The sequence below is a fragment of the Moschus berezovskii genome, chromosome 3 (assembly GCF_049115385.1).
Source record: "Moschus berezovskii isolate FMDL1 chromosome 3, NW_MosBer_1.0, whole genome shotgun sequence".
Classification (NCBI taxonomy): domain Eukaryota; kingdom Metazoa; phylum Chordata; class Mammalia; order Artiodactyla; family Moschidae; genus Moschus; species Moschus berezovskii.
Window position 1 is genome coordinate 115019972 of NC_142462.1, and position 24041 is coordinate 115044012.

At 41.3% G+C, this 24041-nt stretch overlaps 1 protein-coding gene across 1 annotated transcript; it reads left to right on the plus strand.

Annotated features, from left to right (window-relative positions):
- Nucleotides 1-17311: 17311 nt before the first annotated feature.
- Nucleotides 17312-22225, plus strand: OR9A4 (olfactory receptor family 9 subfamily A member 4). Its single transcript, XM_088832696.1, is given in 5 exon segments — nucleotides 17312-17447; nucleotides 18724-18771; nucleotides 18774-19110; nucleotides 19112-19158; nucleotides 21870-22225. Coding segments are annotated over 5 exon segments (924 nt in total).
- Nucleotides 22226-24041: the final 1816 nt, after the last annotated feature.

Here is a 24041-nt window from a genome sequence, read left to right on the forward strand (position 1 = left end):
ACACGGAAGACAAGTGGATATGAGAAACAATAACTTCTAGGAGTCTGTTTGGGCATGACGCAAACCACATAGCTGAGCAGTAATTTGCTGAAATTAGTTAGACGATTGAGTGACCAAATGTCTCCTGGGTGAGTGAGAGAGTGAGAGACAGAGAGAGTGTATGTGTGGATGGGTGTTATAGTTAGTGCATCCATTACCTGCTTAAAAGATCTGTGAAGTCAAACTTTTCTGAGGTTTGCTGAGGCCACCCATGCTGCTGCTCTGTACAACCCCATAGACGGCAGCCCACCAGGCTCCCCCGTCCCTGGGATTCTCCAGGCAAGAACACTGGAGTGGGTTGCCATTTCCTTCTCCAATGCATGAAAGTGAAAAGTGAAAGTGAGGTCGCTCAGTCGTGTCTGACTCTTAGCAACCCCATGGACTGCAGCCTACCAGGCTTCTCCGACCATGGGATTTTCCAGGCAAGAGCACTGGAGTGGGGTGCCATTGCCTTCTCCGGAGACCACCCATAGGTCAGTGTAATTTTGCAATATGGGTTTATATGAATTTTGTAATTCATATTACAAATATCAGGGATTTCATAAGTGGTTGGATTAGTTTTTTTTTCAATATATTTTCCTTTCTTACAGGGAAATGCAATAGTGAAATTCATGAGGATTTTCGCTGAGATGTTATGCATGACCCTGAATGCATTCTCTAGGCTATGCATATATTTGTGAGCACACGCTTTTATTCTCAAGTACACCCAAAAGACACTTGTTTGTCGTGCCATAAATATATTCTCCACATATCAAGGTTCATTAATCCATGATAAACTGATTTTGATCTAAAATCTAATTTTTATATAAAATACTGTGTGATCAAGAAATTTTAGTATCTGAAATGTAAAACACATTTTTATTTTGTCCAATGCAGTGAAATATTGGGATTCTTTTGTTCAAACTGCTGATTAATATAAATTGCTTACTTTCACAAAGCTTCTCAAAATCAAAGCCATTATTCCTTCTAAGTTAATCATGGTGATCAGAGATAATGTGTTAAGTGCTAAGTATATTGGAATGCATAAGAGGGATTCAGGAATTGGCAACAGTTAGTAATTTTAACAGTTTCCAACTGTTTCATTTTTTGTTGCCTACTTAATTCCTCATGTATGGATGTGAGAGTTGGACTGTGAAGAAGGCTGATCGCCGAAGAATCGATGCTTTTGAACTGTGGTGCTGGAGAAGACTCTTAAGAGTCCCTTTTACTGCAAGGAGATCCAACCAGTCCATTCTAAAGGAGATCAATCCTGGATGTTCATTGGAGGGACTGATGCTAAAGCTGAAACTGCAATACTTTGGCCACCTCATGCGACGAGTTGACTCACTGGAAAAGAGTCTGATGCTGGGAAAGGTTGGGGGCGGGAGGAGAAGGGGATGACAGAGAATGAGATGGCTGGATGGCATCACCGACTCTGTGGACATGAGTTTGAGTGTACTCCGGGAGTTGGTGATGGACAGGGAGGCCTGGCGTGCTGTGATTCATGGGGTCGCGGAGAGTCGGACACGACTGAGCGACTGAACTGAACTGAACTGAACTGAACTTAATTCCTACTCCAAGTTGTTAAGAGATATTCTCTGTCTTTACACAATATGCCAGATGGTATATTGTCCTCAGCCATTTGAGCTAGTTGCAGCCTGAACTTTTCATTGGCATGATTTTCCTAACAACGTACCTGTACTTCTGTCCTTTTTCTGGACTCATTCTTACAGTTCTCAATGTCTTCATCCCACTGAAGTTGTTCTGGATTAAATCAGGCCCTCTACTTGTAAGCCTATCTTATTGATTGGGTCACCAATACTTCAACCACTGGGTATTTTTGCTTCTTCATATCTTCTGACTTTGGATTTTCCTGGTATGAATTGCCTTCTTTCTATCTCACCTTGCTCTCCAATGTAAAAAGGAAAGGGTAAATCATTGCCTCTGTCTATCTATTTATCTATCTATGAATGTTCTTCCTTGGTGGTTCATATGTTAAAGAATCTGCTGCAGTGGGGTAGGTCCAGTTTTGATCCCCGGGTCAGAAAGATCCTCTGGAGAAGGAAATGGCAACCCACTTCAGTATTCTTGCCTGGAAAAACCTATGGACAGAGAAATCTGGTGGGCTACAGTCCATGGGGTCACAAAGAGTCAGACACAACTGAGAGACTAACTCATGAATGGACAGTTAATCAATCTTCTGATTTATGGAGAGTGTGAATACCTTTCTACTTATCTGGTCAATTTCTTATAAACTCAATTCTGAGTTGAGAAAGAAAGAAAGTATTGTATTTCTTTGTAAGAAAGTATTTTGAAATACATTGAAAGCAAGTATTTCTTTCATTGTATATGAAAGAGAGTGAAAGTGTTAGTCACGCATTCCTGTCTCACTCTTTGCAAGGCTATGGACTGTAGCCCATCAGTCTCCTCTGTCCTTAGGATTCTCCAGGCAAGAATACTGGAGTGGGTTCAGAAGACCGAACCCAGATCTCCCATATCACAGGCAGATTCTTTACCATCTGAGCCATCAAGGAAGCCCCAATCTTGATTGCAAAGCCTTTTCATTTCTGTCCCACATTTAACTTGGTTTATCAGTAACTTCAGGTAGCCTGGTCCCTGTCTTCCCTCACTTCCACCTCCCTCTCCTGACATATCCACCAATCACTGTTGTATTCCCTTTCTGGTTCCTTTTTCTCTTTCCATGGATTGGGGTTAATATCCCATACCCTTCTCTTTAGCTTACGTCCATTGCACTGAAATGGACCCCTGATTCAAAACAGCAGATTTCAATGTGGTAAGTGAAGAACACAACAAAAATGGGAACATGAAGGATAGCCTGGTCAGGCGGCTGGTTCTCTGCAGTGTGGAGGAGAACTGTCTTGTCTCCAGCCTTCTGATTCAATCATGTCTGATCTTTAGCTCCTGAGAGAGATCAACTGTCTTGGGTCTATAACATATAGATTATTTCAAAGATCCTTTCTAAACCCATGTGTAAATGTTGCCTATTAACTTCTATTTATCCCTAATTTATTCTGTTTTTATTTATTTATCTTAGACCCATTCCAGTGTCCTGAAGAGTTCATTCCAAAATCTGATTATGGGTCTTCATTTCTATTGGTTCCCTTGGTAAACTGTTCTAATTGCAGCACCTCTATTATTACCACATACTTGCCTACTTTTGCATACTTCTGGCATCACATCTTTCATTCCTCAGTCCACCTTCTTTGGAAATGTGTGAGGGATGATATGCAGTAGACTGTGGTTCCTTTATTAGAATTGACAGACTATGTAAATTTAGAAAATCTTTGGGCTTTTAGATTTATTTGATATACAAAACAAAAGAGTTAAGCCTGTGGATGCTGTGGTTGCCCTCTCAGCATCCACTTCTACCTCTCCTCTGTTATGTCACAATCATGCACTCAGGATGTGACCTGCTTGTCCTAAGCTTAGCAGTGAAATTCCTGTGTTTGGTTCAGGAGTGAATATATGACACAGTTGGTCATATTAAACATAAAATCCTTTATTTATGTTCAATGTTGGGATAACACAGAATGAGCTGTGTTGAGACATTGCTCTGGGCATATGAACATGGCCTATGAATGAGAATCAAAGTTGGTGCTGTCATTTTGCAGTGACCACTGGGGAAACTGCCTAAGGATGAAGCCCACACACAGAAGTCAAAAGAAGAGAATTGCCCAGAAGTGGAGCGGAAGTCCTAATAAAACTGTGACAGAATGTAGGCCTTTTCTAGAAATTTTTCAGTTATCATCTACTAAATTCCTTTCAATGTGTAAGATAGTTTGAATCGGGCTTTCAGTTGCTACAATTGAAGCCATCTCCAGTGCTACAGTTTGCAAAGCCTCTTCCATCTCTGCATCAAGCCATACTTACTGCTTGCGCTATCCAGTTACACTTGAGCTGTATAGCATTAGCTATACTTAATGCTAGAACAAATGCTTCATATGTTTATTCTTATTTCCCTGGCATGTCCGTGGGGTCATCTTAATGGTCACAGATTTATAACTTCTCAGACCCTCTAAACCACCTCTTTCTTTCCAAGGGCACTGCTGCATCCTGGGTCACACTGCTATCACCTTTTCTGGGCTCTTTCCAAGCTGACTGGAGGCCACATGAAGCTCTGAGCATGAATCACTCTCATGTCCCTGAAAAGTGAAAGCAAAAGTTGCTCAGTCGTGTCTGACTCTTTGTGACCCCATGGACTATACAGTTCATGGAATTCTCCAGGCCAAAATACTGGAGTGGGTAGCCTTTCCCTTCTCCAGGGGATCTTCCCAACCCAGGAATCAAACCATGGTCTCCTATGTTGTAGGTGGATTCTTTACCAACTGAGCTACTAGGGAAGCCAGTAAGCTGAGCCTATCCAGGCCAACTTGCCATACTACTTTAAAACTTGCCTGAGAAAACATATTTTCAGACCTTGCTTTGGGCTTCCTGGGTGACTGTCAAGGGAAAGATGATGCTATGGTAGATTCTGAATCGTTATATCCTGGGATATGAACCTTGACCTCTGAGAAATGAGATGGGGAGCCATAGATAAACTGCCAAGGGCTGCTCTGAGCTGTGTTTTTGTCTATCACATCTCCTATAGCTTTACTTCATTTGTCTTTTTACCTCATTTCCACTTTCTTCTCACCCTTCCTTCCCTAGTGTTCAAATTGTGTTCATTCTTTAATCTTTGCCTCTGCTGCTGAAAGGATCATCTTTATTCTAAAAAGGTAACACCTCAGGTATTATCTTGTTCAAGATCACTCAGTAGCAGCTCCTGGATTTGCATCTGGGTCTCATAGGAGCCAGATTTCCATAAATGTTTCTAAATATTTGCGTTGCATGCATGCTTGCATGCTAAGTCACTTCAGTCGTGTCCGACTCTGTGTGACCCATGGACAGCAGCCCACCAGGCTCCTCTGTCCACGGATTCTTCAGGCAAGAATGCTGGAGTGGGTTGCCATTTCCTTCTCTGATTTAATTGCTAAGTTACATCTAACTCTTTGGAAGCTCATGGACCATAGCCCACCAGGCCCCTATGGACATGGGATTTCTCAGGCAAGAATACCAGAGTGGATTGCCATTTCCTTCTCCTAATATTTACTTTACAGTTTGTAATTTGCTTTTCACAGAACAGTAACAACAGTTTAAGGACCACTGGTCACTGGACCACACTTCACACAGTGCTGTTCATACCAGCACTACAGAAGCCTCAGAGTCTCCAGTTGTGTTCTTCTGGCCTCTTCACCCCAGGCATCCTTCCTGCCACACTTGGCTGCCAGTGGACTTGACTGGTTGGGAAGATATCAAAGATATAATTTATGCATTAAGTAATTCACACTTCATTGCATCCCTTCATTGTTTGGAGATGGAATTCATGCTTTTGGGCCCTGGACCATCTCCAAAGAGTTTGTAATGGCATTGTGTTTGATGCAGGGGGAAGATCAGAATTTGTTTCCTAGGCTTTTAGTTTATCTATAGATATCTATGGGGCTTCCCTCATAGTGCAGGCAGTAAAGAACCTGCCTGCAATGCAGGGCACCTGGGTTCGATCCCTGAGTTGGAAAGATTGCCTGGAGAAGGAAATGGCAACCCACTCCAGTATTCTTGCCTGTGAAATGTCATGGACAGAAGAGCCTGGCAGGCTACGGTCCAGGGGGTCACAAGAGTCGGACACAACTTAGCTACTGAACCATTACCATAAATATCTATAATATTCACAAGTATTTTAGCTTATATTTCACTTAGGCTGTATCCTGTCTTCCTGAATTGAGGCCCAAAGCTCTGCCACTTAAAATATTTCTAAGTTTATTAGACATGAGAAGAGGTTCATTTGTAAGGAAAATAATAGATGCTAGGAGTTGATATGAAGCTGTATAATCAGATAAGTAATTTCAAAAACCAGCCTCACTATTAATAAGCTGTGTGTCCGGGGGGAAAGTACTTAAACCCTCTGGTTCTTAGTCTTGTCAGTCCAAAAGGAAAGATAATAATGACTAGTCACTCTAAGACTCACTCTGTAGAGTCAGGCTGCTGGCATTTGCATCCTGGCTTTATTATTTATACCTAATGAGAATCTTGAGTGTGTTACATAACTTCTATTTCATTCTCCTTACCTATGTGTAATACACTAAGTCCTCACTTTTTACAAACTTAAAGGGGAAACAGTGACAGACTTAATTTTCTTGAACTCCAAGATCACTGCAGATGGTGACTGCAGCCATTAAAAAATACTTGCTCCTTGGAAGAAAAGCTATGACCAACCTAGACAGCATATTAAAAACATGAGACGTTATTTGCCAACAAAGGTCCATCTAGTCAAAGCTATGGTTTTTCTAGTAGTTATGTATGGATGTGAGAGTTGGACCATAAGATTTGATGATTCTTCGGCTGAGCACCGAAGAATTGATGCTTTTGAACTGTGGTGTTGGAGAAGACTCTTGAAAGTTCCTGGATTGCAAGGAGATCAAACCAGTCAATCCTAACCTAAAAGAAATCAGTCCTGAATATTCATTGGAAGGACTGATGCTGAAGCTGAAGCTCCAATACTTTGGCACCTGATGTGAAGAGCTGAATCATTTGTAAAGACCCTGATGCTGGGAAAGAATGAAGGCAGGAGGAGAAGCGGATGACAGAGGATGAGATGGTTGGATGGCATCACCGAATCAATGGACACGCGTTTGAGTAAACTCTGGGAGTTGGTGATGGACAGGGAAGCCTGGCATGCTGCATGCAGTCCATGAGGGTCACAAAGAGTAGGACATGACTGAGCGACTGAACTGAACTGAAAGTCTCAGTCCAAAGAATTGTCCTGTGTCTCAAAGCAACAGATCTGCTTTTGCCTCTTGGACACTGAGAGTCTTGTAGAGTGATCATTCATTGGCTGGTAGAAAGTTCTAGACTGAATCTGAAGCCCACTGCTGGCAAGTGACCTGGGAGGGGTGTACTATGTATGCCACCTACTTCTGGTTTCATCTTTCTTTCTTATCATATAGTGTCCCCACTTATCCTAGGTATTTTCTTATAAGCAGCTTTATATTCCTTTTGGAAAGAGGATACATGTGAAATAAACGTGAAAGTGTTAGTCACTCAGTCGGGTCCAACTCTTTGCGACCCCATGGACTATAGCCCACCAGGTTCCTCTGTCTGTGGGGTTTCCCAGGCAAGAATACTGGAGTGGGCTGCCATTTCCTTCTCCAGGGGATCTTACCAGCCCAGGGATTGAAGCCAGGTCTTCCACATTGCAGGCAGATTCTTTATCACTGAGCCACCAGGGAAGAAAATGTTAAGTGCTTCTTACAGAATTATACCCAACAAATGAGTTTCCTTGGTCTTTGCCTAGTACTGTGCTTTACTGAGAATATCGAATGTTTGTAGCGTAGTCTGTTCCCTGTACTGATGGATTCCAGTGAATGGAGCTAGCTGTAAGCAGAACTGCCTGTGATGAATCCTCCTTTCCCTTTGCTGTCCATTTTAATTAAGAGGTAGGATCCAGCTTGGTTTTGAGGAGGACTGGCCCAGAATTTTGAGTACACTACAATTGTGAGTGCAAAGTACAATGTAACTTGAGGATCATGAGCAGACTCAGTACAGGACATACCACTAGTCATCTTGAGGCTTAAGAGATGAATTTTTATTTGATGAATCGCTGGAGTGAAATTTGTAAATTTCTGTAATTCTGATTCTTTGGTCTCTCCTAAAACAAATACATCATCAGCTTTAAGAATCCCATAAGGTAAAAATTCTACATACCAGAAAAGTGTTAAAACTGTACCAGGCTTCTGTGAGAGAATAGGAAAACTTGTTTGAGTGGTGGTAATTTTTAAATTGAGACATAGTTGATTTACAGTATCATTTAAGTTTTATAATTTTTAAAGATTATGTTACATTTATAGCAATTAAAAATATTGGCTATATTCCCTGTACTGCACAATATATTCTTGTAGCTTATTCATTTTCTACATGGTAGTCTGTGCCTCTTAATCCTCTACCCCTATTCTGTTCCTTCCCTCTTCCCTCTCCTCACTGGTAAACACTAGTGTTCTCTATATCTGGGTGTATTTCTCTTGCTGTATTCACTGGTTTTTGTTTTATTTTTTAGATTATGCATATAATCTAAGTGGTAACATAGAATATTTATCATTTTCTGTATGACTTATTTCTCTTAGCATAATGCCCTCCAGGTCCATCCATGTTGCTGCAAATTGCAAACTTCATTCTTTTTTAATGGCTGAGTAATATTCCACTGTATACATGTACCACATCTTCTTTGTCCATTCATCTGTTGATGGACTCTTAGGTTGCTTCTACATCTTGGCTGTTGTAAAGAATGCTGCTAAGAACATTGGGGTGTACGTATCTTTTCAAATTAGTGTTTTCATTTTCTTTGAATATGTATCTAAGAGTTGAATAGCTAGTTCATATGATAGTTCTATTTTTAGTTTTTTGAGAAATCTCCATACTGTTTTCCACAATGGCTGTGCCAATTTCTATTCCCACCAACAATATACAGAGGATTCAGTTCAGTCTAGTCACTCAGTTGTGTTTGACTCTTTGTGACCCCATGAACTGCAGCACGCCAGGCTTCCCTCTCCATCACCAACTCACGGAGCTTCCTAAAATTCATGTCCATCACATCGGTGATGCCATCCAACCATCTCATCCTCTGTCATCCTCTTCTCCTCCTGCCTTCAATCTTGCCCAGCATCAGGTTCTTTTCTAGTGAGTCAGTTCTTTGCATCAGGTGGCCAAAGTTTTGGAGTTTCAGTTTCAGCATCAGTCCTTCCAATGAATATTCAGGATTGATCTCCTTTAGGATTGACTGGTTTGATCTCCTTGCAGTCCAAGGTACTCTCAAGAGTCTTCTCCAACACCACAGTTCAAAAGTATCAGTTCTTCAGTACTCAGCTTTCTTTATGGTCCAACTCTACATCCATACATGAATACTGGAAAAACCGTAGCTTTGACTAGATGGACCTTTGTCAGCAAAGTGATGTCTCTGCTTTTTAATATGCTGTCTAGGTTGGTCATAGCTTTTCTTTCAAGGAGCAAGCATGTTTTAATTTCATAGCTGCAGTCACCATCTGCAGTGATTTTGGAGCCCAATAAGATAAAGGCTGTCACTGTTTCCATTGTTTCTCCATCTATTTGTCATGAAGTGATGGGACCAGATGCCATGATCTTAGTGTTTTGAATGTTGAGTGTTAAGCCAGCTTTTTCACTCTCTTTCACTTTCATCAAGAGGCTCTTTAGTTCCTCTTTGCTTTCTGCCATAAGGGTGCTATCATCTGCATATCTGAGGTTATTGATATTTCTCCCGGCAATCTTGATTCCAGGTTGTGCTTCATCTAGCCTGGCATTTCTCATGAAATGCTCTGCATATAAGGTAAATAAGCAGGGTGACATTACACAGCCTTGACATATTCCTTTCCCAATTTGGAACCAATCTGTTGTTCCATGTCCAGTTCTAACTGTTGCTTCTTGACCTGCATACAGATTTCTTAGAAGACAGGTAAGGTGGTCTGGTATTCCCATCTCTTTCAGAATTTTCCACAGTTTGTTGTGATCTGCACAGTCAAAGGCTTTGGCATAGTCAATAATACAGATGATTACTTGTCTGTCAAAATAGAGGTAATGCAAAAAGCAAGGAAGAGAGGGAAAGGTATGTACAATTAAATACAGAGTTTCAAAGAATAGCTAGGAGAGACAAAAAGGACTTCTTCAATGAACAGTGTTTAGTAAGAAAACAACAAAAGGAGAAAAACTAGAGATCTCTTCAGGAAGTTTGGAAACATCAAGGGAGCATTCCGCCCAAGGATGGGCATGATAAAGGATAAAAATGGTAGAGAACTAGTAGACACCAAAGAGATCAAGAAGAGTTGGAAAGAATACACAGAAGCACTGTATAAAAATGATCTTAATGAACTGTATTACTACAATGGTGTGGTTAGTTACCCAGAGCCAGACATTCTGGCATGTGAAACCACGTGGGCCTTAAGAAGCACTGCTGTTAATAAAGCTATTGAGCACAATGAAATTCCAGCAGAACTGTTCAAATCCCTAAAGGAGGATGCCATCAAGGTGTTGCACTCATTATGTCAGCAAATCTGGAAGACCCAGCAGTGGCCACAGGACTGGAAATGGTCAATCCTTATCCAAGTCCCCAAGAAGGGTAGTACTAAAGAATGTGGTAACCATCGGACAATTGCACTCATCTCCCATGCTAGTAAGGTCATGCTTAAGATCTTGCATGCTAGGCTTCAGCATTATGTGAACCAAGAACTTCCAGATGTCCAAGCTGGGTTTAGAAAAGGAAGAGGAGATCAAATTGCCAACATTCACTGAATTATAGAGAAAACAAGGGAATTTCAGAAAAGCATCTCTGTTTCATTGACAATGCTAAAGCCTTTGACTGTGTGGATCATGACAAACTGTGGAAAACTTAGAGAGATGGGAATACCAGATCATCTTCCCTGTCTCATGAGAAACCTGTATGTGGGTCAGGAAGCAACAGTTAGAACCCTGTATGGAACAACTGATTGGTTCAAGATCGAGAAAGTATGACAGGGCTGTCTGCTCTCACCCTGTTTGTTTAATCAATACACTGAGCACATCATGAGAAATGCTGGGCTGGATGAGTTACAAGCCAGAATCAAGATAGGTGGGAGAAGCATCAACAGCCTCAGATATGTGGATTATACCACTCTAATGGCAGAAAGTGAAGAGGAACTAAAGAGCCTCTTGGTGAGGGTGAAGGAGGAGAGTGAAAGTGCCGGCTTAAGACTAAATATTAAGAAAACTTAGATCTTGGCATTTGATCTTTTCAATTTTGTTCAAAATTTCAAATTTATTCAAAGTTGATGCTTTTGAACTGTGATGTTGGAGAACTCTTGAGAGTGCCTTGGACTACAGTGAGATCAAACCAGTCAATCCTAAAGGAAATCAGTTCTGAATATTCATTGGAAGGACTGATGATGAAACTTCTTAGATCCCTAAGACACACATCACCTCTTTTTGAAAATCATAATATATGCATGCATACATCAAATAACATTTGGAGTTTTAGTTGACAAACCTTTTCTAGAAATGAGAGCCTGAAGAATTCCTTATTTATTCACATATACATTTATTTCTCTTTTAAACAAAGTCTTACTGAATACATGCAGTGTGCTAGATACTGCACCAGACTCTGTGAAGACTATAAAAGTGAACCCTGTACCTGAACTAAGAACTTTGAACTAAAAGCTGCATAATTGGGATAAGACATATCCACAAATAACTATGGTACAGTACTGAACCTCCTAAGTTCTAGGGAAGAGTTACGATGGAGTGCTTGGGAAATTCCAAGAAGGAAGAGATCACATGTGGATGGAAGAACAGGTTACTGGAAAGGTAATCATTTGTACTAGTCCTTAGGATATGAGTGTAATATTGATAGACAATGATGGGAAGAGAAGGCATTTCAAGCATTAGAATCAGCATGAACAGAAGTTTGAATTCAGGAAGATACGGACAGCATTTGGTAAGTCAACATTTGGCAAGTCAGCATTTGGCAAACAGTAAGAATGGGATCTGAGGTTATTGATATTTCTCCCAGCAATCTTGATTCCAGCTTGTGCTTCTTCCAGCCCAGCGTTCCTCATGATGTACTCTGCATATAAGTTAAATAAGCAAGGTGACAACCTCAGATATGCAGATGACACTACCCTTATGGCAGAAAGTGAAGAGGAACTCAAAAGCCTCTTGATGAAAGTGAAAGAGGAGAGTGAAAAGGTTGGCTTGAAGCTCAACATTCAGAAAACAAAGATCATGGCATCTGGTCCCATCACTTCATGGGAAATAGATGGAAAAACAGTGGAAACAGTGTCAGACTTTATTTTTTGGGCTCCAAAATCACTGCAGATGCTGATTGCAGCCATGAAATTAAAAGACGCTTGCTCCTTGGAAGGAAAGTTATGACCAACCTTGATAGTATATTAAAAAGCAGAGACATTACTTTGCCGACCAAGGTCCGTCTAGTCAAGGCAATGGTTTTTCCCGTGGTCATGTATGGATGTGAGAGTTGGACTGTGAAGAAAGCTGATCGCCGAAGAATCGATGCTTTTGAACTGTGGTGTTGGAGAAGACTCTTGAGAGTCCCTTATACTGCAAGGAGATCCAACCAGTCCATTCTAAAGGAGATCAATCCTGGATGTTCATTGGAGGGACTGATGCTAAAGATGAAACTCCAATACTTTGGCCACCTCATGAGACGAGCTGACTCACTGGAAAAGACTCTGATGCTGGGAAAGGTTGGGGGCGGGAGGAGAAGGGGACGACGGAGAATGAGATGGCTGGATGGCATCACCGACTCTGTGGACATGAGTTTGAGTGTACTCCGGGAGTTGGTGATGGACAGGGAGGCCTGGCGTGCTGTGATTCATGGGGTCGCGGAGAGTCGGACACGACTGAGCGACTGAACTGAACTGAACTGAACTGAAGAATGGGATAGTACAGGGTATGTGAACATAGATAAGCTGAATAGAACTAGAATGGTAGATTGTTGGATAAAGTGTAATAGATTATTATTAGGAGAGTTACATTTATTCTGTCTCACTGATTTCTAGAAAGAGAGGTTGTTCCTAAACACTCCTGACCCTTTACCCTACTCCTTCCCTTGCTCCTCCTAATGGAAAGTGGGAGGATCTTTCTGCTCAATGAATTCAGAGGCAGAGACCAAATTCAGCTCCTTGTTAGTCTTCTATGGCTTCTCTGACAGCCAGCGATGTAAAAGAAGCCCAACAACTCCATGCAGTGAGCTTTGCAGGGGCAGAGCCTGCAAAAAAGGGGCGAGGAGTGGGTCAGAGGGAGCCTGCAGCTTTTTCTCCCTGCCTGAGTTTCATTCATCCCACCTATCTAAACCTTGCATATCAGCCAACTTTTATCAGTGATAGGCTGCTATATATTTGTTTATGTTTACATGTTTATCTCCATTAATGTCTGTTCCTTTTATGTGTGTTCTTGGAGATGTTATGTCACAAGACATAACCCCAAATATCAACCTCCTATTAGTATCGAAAAGAATGAGTCTTAAAGCTCACCACGGCATAGTAGATGGAAATACTGTTACTCCACTCTCTCCTGTGAGCATCTCTCAAAGGAGTTGATCATCAGAGAAAGTTTTTTTTTTTTTTTCTGTTCTGCCTTAGTCTTCCCAACAAATCATTTTTGCCATTCTGATAGATTAGAAATGGTATCTCATTGTAATTTTAATGTGAATTTCTCTTATAATGAAGGAAGTTGAACATCTTGTTTGTAAGGGCCATTTGTGTATCTTTCTCTGTTTATTTCTATATTTTTACTTTTTTCTTTTGGGTCTTTTCATCTATTTTCTTGACTTTAAAAGCTTTTAATATATATATTCAGGAGACTAGCTTTTTATCTGTGGTAAAATTCATCAATATTTTCTCCAAATTGGTCTTTTGTGTTTGACGTTGAGTAAGGTCATTTTGGCAGGCAAATGTTAAACTTAAAAAAAAAATTTATGGAGTGAAATGTGTCTATATTTCTTTTATGCCTGGTTATTGTATCACAGTGAGAAAATCTTTCTATACTTGAAAATTATGACGGAAAATTTTCTTTCTGTTTCGATTTTCAAGTCTTACATTTACCTCTCCTATTTGGGATTTACTCTAGAATAAGAGGTGACTAATTATGGAATTCTCCAGGCCAAAATACTGGAGTGAGTAGCCTTACCCTTCTCCAGGGGATCTTTCCAACCCAGGGATCAAACCCAGGTCTCCTGCATTTGCAGTCCCATGGACTATACAGTCAATGGTTTTTCCTGTAGTCATGTACGGATGTAAGAGTTGGACTATAAAGAAAGCTCAGTTTATTTTTGTGAATGGTGTTAGGGAGTGTTCTAGTTTCATTCTTTTACAAGTGGTTGGCCAGTTTTCCCAGCACCACTTGTTAAAGAGATTGTCTTTTCTCTATTGAATATTCTCACCGCCTTTGTCAAATATAAGGTGTCCATCAGTTCAGTTCACTTCAGTCGCTCAGTCGTGTCCGACTGTCCGCGACCCCATGAATCACAGCACGCCAGGCCTCCCTGTCCATCACCAACTCCCGGAGTTCACTCAAATTCATGTCCACAGAGTCGGTGATGCCATCCAGCCATCTCATTCTCGGTCGTCCCCTTCTCCTCCCGCCCCCAACCTTTCCCAGCATCAGATTTCCAGTGAGTCAACTCGTCGCATGAGGTGGCCAAAGTATTGCAGTTTCAGCTTTAGCATCAGTCCTTCCAGTGAACACCCAGGATCGATCTCCTTTAGAATGGACTGGTTGGATCTCCTTGCAGTACAAGGGACTCTCAAGAGTCTTCTCCAACCACAGTTCAAAAGCATCAATTCTTTGGCAATCAGCTTTCTTCACAGTCCAACTCTCACATCCATACATGACCACGGGAAAAACCATAGCCTTGACTAGACAGACCTTTATTGGCAAAGTAATGTCTCTGCTTTTTAATATATTATCAAGATTGGTCATAACTTTCCTTCCAAGGAGTAAGCGTCTTTTAATTTCCTGACTGCAATCAGCATCTGCAGTGATTTTGGAGCCCAAAAAATAAAGTCTGACACTGTTTCCACTGTTTTTCCATCTATTTCCCATGAAGTGATGGGACCAGATGCCATGATCTTTCTTTTCTGAATGTTGAGCTTCAAGCCAACATTTTCACTCTCCTCTTTTGGATCACAATAAACTGTGGAAAATTCTGAAAGAGATGGGAATACCAGACCACCTGACCTGCCTCTTGAGAAACCTGTATGCAGGTCAGGAAGCAACAGTCAGAACTGTACATGGGACAACTGACTGGTTCCAAATAGGAAAAGGAGTGCGTCAAGGCTGTATATTGTCACCTTGCTTATTTAACTTATATGCAGAGTACATCATGAGGAACGCTGGGCTGGAAGAAGCACAAGCTGGAATCAAGATTGCTGGGAGAAATATCAATAATCTCAGATATGCAGATGACACTACCCTTATGGCAGAAAGTGAAGAGGAACTCAAAAACCTCTTGATGAAAGGTGTCCCTAGGTGTATGGATTTTTCTCTGGGCTTTCTATTTTGTTCCATTGATGTGTATGTCCATCTTTATGCCAGTGCCATACTGTCTTGATGACTGTGGCTTTGTAGTAGAGCCTGAATTCTGGCAGGGTGATTCCCCCAGTTCCATTATTCTTTCTCAAGATTGCTTTGGCTATTCAAGGTTTTTTGTATTTCCATACAAATTGTGAAATTATTTGTTCTAGTTCTGTGAAAAATACCACTGGTAGCTTGATAGGGATTGCATTGAACCTATAAATTACTTTGGGTAATATATTCATTTTCACAATATTTATTCTTCCAATCCATGAACACAGTATATTTCTCCATCTATTAGTGTCCTCGCTGATTTCTTTCACCAGTGTTTTATCGTTTTCTATATGTATGTCTTTTGTTTGTTTAGGTAGATATAGTCCTAAATATTTTATTCTTCTCATTGCAACGGTGAATGGAATTGTTTCCTTAATTTCTCTATTTTCTCATTATTAGTATATAGGAATGGAAGGGATTTCTGTGTGTTATTTTATATCCTGCAACTTTACTATATTCATTGATTAGCTCTAGTAATTTTCTGCTAGAGTCTTTACGGTTTTCTGTGTAGAGGAGGATCATGTCATCTGCGAACAGTGAGAATTTTACTGCTTCCTTTCCAATTTGGATTCCTTTTATTTCATTTTCTGCTCTGATTGCTGTGGCCAAAACTTCCAAAACTATATTGAATAGTAGTGGTGAGAGTGGGCACCCTTGTCTTGTTCCTGACTTTCAATTTTTCACCATTTATTCATTCTCACCATCTCTTCCTTATTCACTTGCCATTTGTAAGGGATCTGCAGCAAGAGAGACTGCAGGCTGATTGGACAATGGTTTAGAGAAGAATGAGTGAAGGGAAAGCTAGTCAGGTTGGACATTATTTATTGTATGGCTCTTTATCTACTAATTGATATATTCAGTGAATGGCATTTACAGAGCACACACGTTGTCAGACTCTATTCTTGTCACTTGTGGTGATATAAGAATACTAAAGAATGTGCCTTCAAGGTACTTAATTCTAATTAAGAAGTTTTGATTGGGATGGGATTTTGATTTTGATGGGATTTTGATGATAAATGAATAAACAAGTTAAACATGATAGATATCAGATATTGAGTAGAGCCAAGTGAAAGCCATTTGGTCACAGCGGAATTGTAACCTCAGAGCTAGAAATCATCAGCTAGAAACTGGCCAGGTGTTTCCTGCATAGAGGACACATATTCAGTGCAGGCAGAAATGGAAGATCATTTTTATCACAAAAGTAAAGGGGAAGACGTGGCTAATTCATTCTAGGGAGCCAGCTCCTCCGAAATCAGAGAAGAACTTCATACTTTGTTTCAAAAATAGCTTTTATCTCATGACAATGTTCTTGATTGATCCAAATTCCCAATAGCATCCCCAAAATGATAAATATAAGAGGCAACAAATTTAAAATGAGTGTAATTGAAATGGAGCCTGTTTTTAGCAGATACAGGAGGAAAGAAGTAACTATGTCTGGCTGTGATTAACTAGGAATTCTGTCTCATAGGATCCTCTGGTGGCATAAGTGGTAAAGAATCTGCCTGTAATGCAGGAGACCCAGGTTCGATCCCTGGGTCAGGAAGATCCCCTGGAGAATGGAATGGCAACCCACTTCAGTATCCTTGCCTGGAGAATCCCATGGACAGAGGAGCCTGATGGGCTACAGTCCATTGGGTTGCAAAGAGTTGGACACGACCGAGTGAGTACCAGTTTTTTGTCTTATAACTGTTTGTGTACAGCAGTTTTTGCAGGACATGGACAAAACAGGCATAGAAGATAATTTAGGACATTCAGAATGGAAGGGGTCACTGCATAAGTGAGCATGTTGTGTTCCAGAAAGTAGATAGGGTAGCAGGTGAGCGCAAAGCTGTGAATTGAGAGGCAAGAGTGCCTGTTGGGGAGGGTGGGTTTTCATGCCTCGGGTGGTATTGGTGACCATTGCTCATCTTTTTGGACCTGTGCTATTATCTTAATATATTACACATTCCTTTATAAAGTATCTGCCATTAACTTTGTATAGAAAATAGTTGTAGAGCCTAGGAGTAGGGTGTACTTCCTCAAGTTGAAAATGTTTTTCATCTTTCTGAGGTTAGAAGTATGTTGTCTCTCCCTTGCTCTCTAGACTTCACAAGGAACCAAAGTTCAGAGCTACATGTTGGGGAATCACTCCAGTGCCACTGAATTCTGTCTCCTTGGCTTCTCCGGGTCTAGAGAACTACGCCATATCCTCTTTGCTACCTTCTTCTTTTTCTACTTAGTGACATTATTGGGTAACACAGTCATCATTGTGATTGTCTGCCGGGAGCCAGCGAGGGAAATCCTACCTGTGGCAAAGGTCAACTGGGGAAGAGGCCTGACGGGCAAAGGCTAATCAGGGCTCGAGGAACCCCCTGGACTTACCTGAGCATCTACCCCAAAGAAAACTGGAGTCTGACTGCTTTACTATCTTACGCCTCTTACCAAGTCCTCTAATACTTACAGGGGCTTCCCCCCAACCACCTTTCTCTGAAAACATTAATTCAGAGCTGTAGTTTAAAAGTTCTCCTCGGCTTAATAGGAGTGTTCCAATCCAAGCCCCTCTGATAGCTTTCTAACTTGCATGACAAGTTTGTCCGGGCTCTTACAACTATGAGTGTGACTGTTTATAGCCTCCCAGCCATGCAAGGACAGAAAGTCTGATATTCTAAAATACAGAAATCTGTTGAAGAAGTTAAAATCATTAGAATAGTACTAAAAGAGATTTCATTGTTGAATCAATGCTTGCTGCAAAGTTTCCTGTATCTGTTGTATCCTTGGAAATATATTAATCACATATAGAGAATATAAGTAGTAGCCTTTGATTTAACCACATCAGATCTTAAGTTAATAAATTCCTTTCTTGTAGCTCACTACACCTGTACCTTATAGGAATGTAACCTTGTCATGTGTATAGCACCTGACTTTAGGAAAATCAACTTAAAAGAATATAAGCCTTTTTCTAGCTAACTAACCTTTGTTAGGAGAGAGGGCCATAAACTGTTAGCAGGCCACCTGCCCAGAAGATGATGTAAACCACCCAAAACTTTTGTATATCACGAGACATACAAAAATGAGCCCTGATCCTGATAAGGGTCAAGACTGCTGACCCCGCGTGATTTTGGCGTGACTCTATACCTCTCTCTGTTTTTTATGTGCACAACTTAGGGTATAAAAGCAGCACTGGAAAATAAAGTTTTGGGCCTTGCTCACTGAAGCTTGGTCTCCCCGTGTCGTTCTTTCTCTTTTTCCATCCTTTTCTCTATTCTCCTTTTTCTGGTTGAGATCCTTGGAGCGCTGGGCCCTCTGAGTTTACTTATCTGCCTGGGCTTCTAAGACCCACTCGAGGGGGTGCCCTGGTGGGGTGCCTCAAGTGATTCGAGAGGGCGCCTGCGGCCTACGTAAACAGAGCAAGCCCCGTGCTGGGGTTTTATTGGTTTCCAGCGTAAACCAAGGAATCATCAGCCCCTGTCTCTCTCTCTCTCTCTCTCTGACGCCGACGCCGTTCATCCCGAGGATACCCTGGGTCATATCGGGGCTGGACCCCGATAATTGTCTGTCTTGATAAATGTCTGCAGTCCCCCATGTATATCTTCCTCGTCATCTCTCTGCCTTGGAGATCCTGGTGACCACCATTATCATCCCCGTGATGCTCTGGGGATTGCTGCTGCCTGGGATGCAGACAATATCTCTGGCTGCATGTGTTGCCCAGCTCTTCCGGTACCTTTCTCTAGGGACCACAGAGTTTGCACTGTTGGGAGCGATGGCTGTGGACCGGTACGTGGCTGTCTGTAACCCCTTGAGGTACAATACCATTATGAACAGCCACACCTGCAACTTTGTGGTAATTGTGTCATGGTTGTTTGGGTTCCTTTTTGAAATTTGGCCGGTTTATGCCACATTTCCGCTTTCCTACTGCAAATCAAATGTGGTGGACAGGGCAATTGCTCAAACTATCCTGCGATAATACTCTTTTTGTGGAATTCATCCTCTTCTTTTTTTTTTTTTCTTATTTATTTATTTATTTGCATTACAATAGTTTAATATGAACAATCAGAACTAATTAACAGTATAACAATATTTTACAACTGAAATAATTAAAATAAACTATAAAATTACTACATAAAACAGGTCTGATCTAGCTTATTTACTTTCTATAATCTCTTCAGTGCTGCAAAACCATTTATTTCTTTTTCTTTTTTCATGTTTTAATAAACACTTTGTCTTTTTGTATTGTTTTCTTTTTCATCACAATAATAGAAATATAACACCATATATCACTGTAAAACACATTTCCACATAAATGCTGATAAGCACAAAATATTTTTCATCATTTACATTTTAACTGTAATAATATATGGCAGGATTAAAGCTGCATCCATCATGTGTCTAACTAACCTTGCTGTAATGAATTTTTTTTTAAACTTTTAACAATATATAAAAGACTGTGCTGTTTATTTTTTATTTTTTTTTAAATCAAATAATCCAATTTTATTTATTTATTTTTTTCAAGTTGAACAGACTAAATTTCTTTAAACAAACTTACTTATACTCCAGAGTCCTTTAAAAACTTAATAGCATTTATACATTGAAGGTATTTGATTTTCTTGTAACTAGCACTTCAAATGCAACAAGCATTTGAAGCAACAAGCATTTGACCCAACAAGTAAAACTTCCTACAGTTCATAACTTTAATAAGTAAAATAAATTAAATGTACAGTGAATAAGTTCTCTGAAATATTTCAATATTTCTGCAGGTTTAGTAACATCGTAAAATACATTTCAATTAAAATTCACAAATCTAAAAACCTGTTAGGCATTTTTAGGCGTTTTAAGTTGGAAATGAAGACCAATGTTACATTGTAATATGCCAATTACAAATAGTACTTCAAATAGCAAATACTACAGTTTGTCCCAAACTTAAAAAACTATTCATGAACTCAACACTGAACTATTGATGGCTATGAGAATTGTTTCCTAGCCTTTTTGAAAATTTCAACCCATTTACGTTTAAGGTAATTATTGATAAGTACGATCCCGTAGCCATTTTCTTTATTGCTTTGGGTTCAAATTTATACACTTTTTCTGTGTTTCCTATCTATAGAAGATCCTTTAGCATTTGTTGGAGAGCTGGTTTGGTGATGCTGAATTCCCTCAGCTTTTGCTTGTCTGTAAAGCTTTTGATTTCTCCTTCATATTTGAATGAGATCCTTGCTGGGTATAGTAATCTGGGCTGTAGGGTATTTTCTTTCATCACGTTAAGTATGTCTTGCCACTCCCTTCTGGCCTGAAGAGTTTCTGTTGAAAGATCAGCTGTTATCCTTATGGGAATCCCCTTATGTGTTATTTGCTGCTTTTCCCTTGCTGCTTTTAATATTTGTTCTTTGTGTTTGATCTTTGTTAATTTGATTAATATGTGTCTTGGAGTATTTCGCCTTGGATTTATCCTGTTGGGGACTCTCTGGGTTTCTTGGACTTGGGTGATTATTTCTTTCTCCATTTTAGGGAAGTTTTCAACTATTATCTCCTCAAATATTCTCTCATGGTCTTTCTTTTTGTCTTCTTCTTCTGGGACTCCTATGATTCAAATGTTGGAGCATTTAACATTGTCCCAGAGGTCTCTAATATTGTCCTCATTTCTTTTAATTCATTTTTCTTTTTTCCTCTCTGTTTCATTTATTTCTACAATTCTATCTTCTAGTTCGCTTATCCTGTCTTCTGCCTCTGTTATTCTACTGTTTGTTCCCTCCAGAGTGTTTCTGATCTCATCTATTGCATTATTCATTGTATATTGACTCTTTTTTATTTCTTCTAAGTCCTTATTAAATCTTTCTTCCATCTTCTCAATCCTTTTCTCCAGGTTATTTATCTGTAACTCCATTTTGCTTTCAAGATTTTGAATCATTTTCACCATCAAAATTTGAAATTCTTTATCAGGTAAATTCCCTATATCTTCTTCTTTTGTTTGTGTTGGTGGGCAATTATCTTGTTCCTTTACTTGCTGGATATTTCTCTGCCTCTTCATCTTGCTTATATTGCTTTGCTTGGGGTGGCCTTTCCCTCTTCTTGCAGTTTGTGGAGTTCTCTTTATTATGTAGTTTCTTCGCTGTGTGTGGGGTTGGACGGGTGACTTGTCCGGGTTCCCTGGTTAGGGAAGCATGTGTCGGTGTTCTGGTGGGTGCAGCTGGATTTCTTCTCTCTCCTTTAGAAGACAATGGGCTGCTTTTCTGGGAGCCTGATGTCCTCTGCCAGTATTCAGAAGTTGTTTTGTGGACTTTACTCCGCGTTCAAATGTTCTTTTGATGAATTTGTGGGGGAGAAAGTGGTCTTGCCATCTTATCCCTCTGCCATCTTGTTCCTTCCTCCCCAGAACACTGGATTCTTATATTCCACTTGGTCGTGGAGTATCTCTTCCCAGCTGCTCCAGCAAGGCGCAGCCGCTGTACCTTACCTTGGACGAGGGGTATCTCCTCAAGGCCGCCCCTCCTGCTTTGAATGTGGATCAGCTCCTCTCGGCCCTCCGGTGCCCAAGCAGCCACTGCCTCCTGGACGTGGTACAGCTCCTCTCGGCCACCGCCCTAACCCTGGGCGCGGGGTAGCTCATCTCAGCCACAATTCTGCACGTGGTCGGTTGCGCAGGAGCCAGGCGTCTCCCGCGTCTGCGCCGCCGGAGCCGGGTGTCTCCCACGTCTGCCTCATCCTCTTCTTAATGGCTGTTTTTGTTCTTTTTGGTTCTTTGATCCCTACAATTGTCTCCTACACCTACATTGTCTCCACCATCCTCAAGATCCCCTCGACCTCTGGCCGCAGAAAAGCCTTCTCTACGTGTGCCTCCCACTTCACCTGTGTCGTGATCGGTTACGGCAGCTGCTTGTTCCTCTACATGAAACCCCAACAAACGCAGGCCACAGATTACAACAGGGTTGTTTCCCTGATGGTTTCCGTAGTCACTCCGTTCCTCAATCCTTTCATCTTCACTCTCTGGAATGACAAAGTCATAGAAGCACTTCGGAACAGAGTGAAACAATGCTGTCATCTATTCAGGAACTAGTCTTTCCCTAAAGCTTTTTATATGGCAGAATACATTCTGAATTCTAGAATGGCCTGACAAGCACTTTGGACTGGAGCCTAATCATCATCAAATAATCTGTGTGCAACAGAACTCTTTTATATTATGGCCATGGTGTTTATCAATCCTGGGTGTTCATTAGAAGGACTGATTTAAAACTGAAACTCCAGTACTTTGGCCACCTCATGCGATGAGTTGACTCACTGGAAAAGACTCTGCTGCTGGGAGGGATTGGGGGCAGGAGGAGATGGGGACGACAGAGAATGCGATGGCTAGATGGCATCACCGACTCAATGGACATGAGTCTGAGTGAACTCCGGGAGTTGGTGATGGACAGGGAGGCCTGGCGTGCTGTGATTCATGGGGTCACGAAGAGTTGGACAAGATTGAGCGACTGAACTGAACTGAACTGATGGTGTTTATCATTATAGGTTGTTATTTAAAAATTCACTTTATTATATATATATATGTGTGTGTGTGTGTGTGTTTCACTTATGATGCATTTCACAATAAAATGTTTTAAAATTAAATGTAATAATAATGTATGTGATATTTAGGTTTCTGAAGAGGAGAGTATCAGAAATATATTCTCTGGCTCCAGGATTGAATAACTACTTGATTCCAGGTTCTTGAATCATCTTCTCATAAATTGTCCTTAGCCTCTGACTGTGTGAAGCTCCCTATTCCTTCTCTGGCTCCAGCATATTCTCTTGTTTTCCTATCCCAAAGTCCTGTGGCCTTAATACTTCTCCTCACATTTTCTTGGCTGGCTATGAGCTCAGTGCACAGTCTGATACCTGTACAGTTTCAGGGGTGGTTGTCGTTCAGGTGCAGTCATGCCTCTCTAATCTGTGGACTTTCTCAGGGTGTGGGAGGAAGGGCTGAGGAAGGAGTTCTCCCACCTGCTGGCCCCCGGGTTGTGCTACCCGCCAGGAGGGGGCGTGGGTCAGCAGAGCTGCTGTGCCTGAGCTGGAATGGAGGGGAGAGCTGGCCCTGCCGGGTGGCTGGGCTGAGGGAAGTGCAGGAGTGGAGGAAGGGGCAGCCTTTGTCCCCTCCCTGTATTTCTCACATTCTGCCATCCCTGCTTGGTCCCTGCTTCCTGTCCCTTCATTTGTTCATCCTCTCCTGGCCGCTTTCCCTCCTGATTCCTCTCTATAGTTCTCTTTCTGTGGTTCCAGGTCTTTGATTCATCTCTGGGTCCTTCTTTTCCTTTACCCTCACACACCCCGAGTTTACCACACTAGTATCCAGCTTTCCACAGAGATGTCTCATGCCTCCCTTGTAGTACTGGCAACCTCACCACTCCCCTAATCAACACCCCGTGCTGCTGCTGCTGCTGCTAAGTCACTTCAGTCGTGTCCGACTCTGTGTGACCCCATAGATGGAAGCCCACCAGGCTCCCCTGTCCCTGGGATTCTCCAGGCAAGAACACTGGAGTGGGTTGCCATTTCCTTCACCTACCCCAGTCCTAATCCATCTCACCATTTCTTATGTCATTAGCACAATGTTATCAGTGTCTTTGTTACAGTGTCTTTGTAATAACAACATATTGATGACAATGAGATATCTATAGGTGACTGGTTAAATAAATTCTGTTTCATCTGTATAATAAAATATTTTGTTGTTCAGTTGCTCAGTCGTGTCCAACTCTGTGACCTCATGGGATGCAGCACAGCAGGTTTCACTGTCTCCTGGAGTTTGCAGAACTCCTGTCCATTGTGTTAATGATGCCGTCCAACCATTGCATCCTCCATTGGCCCCTTTTCCTCCCGCCTTCAATCTTTCCCAGCATCAGGGG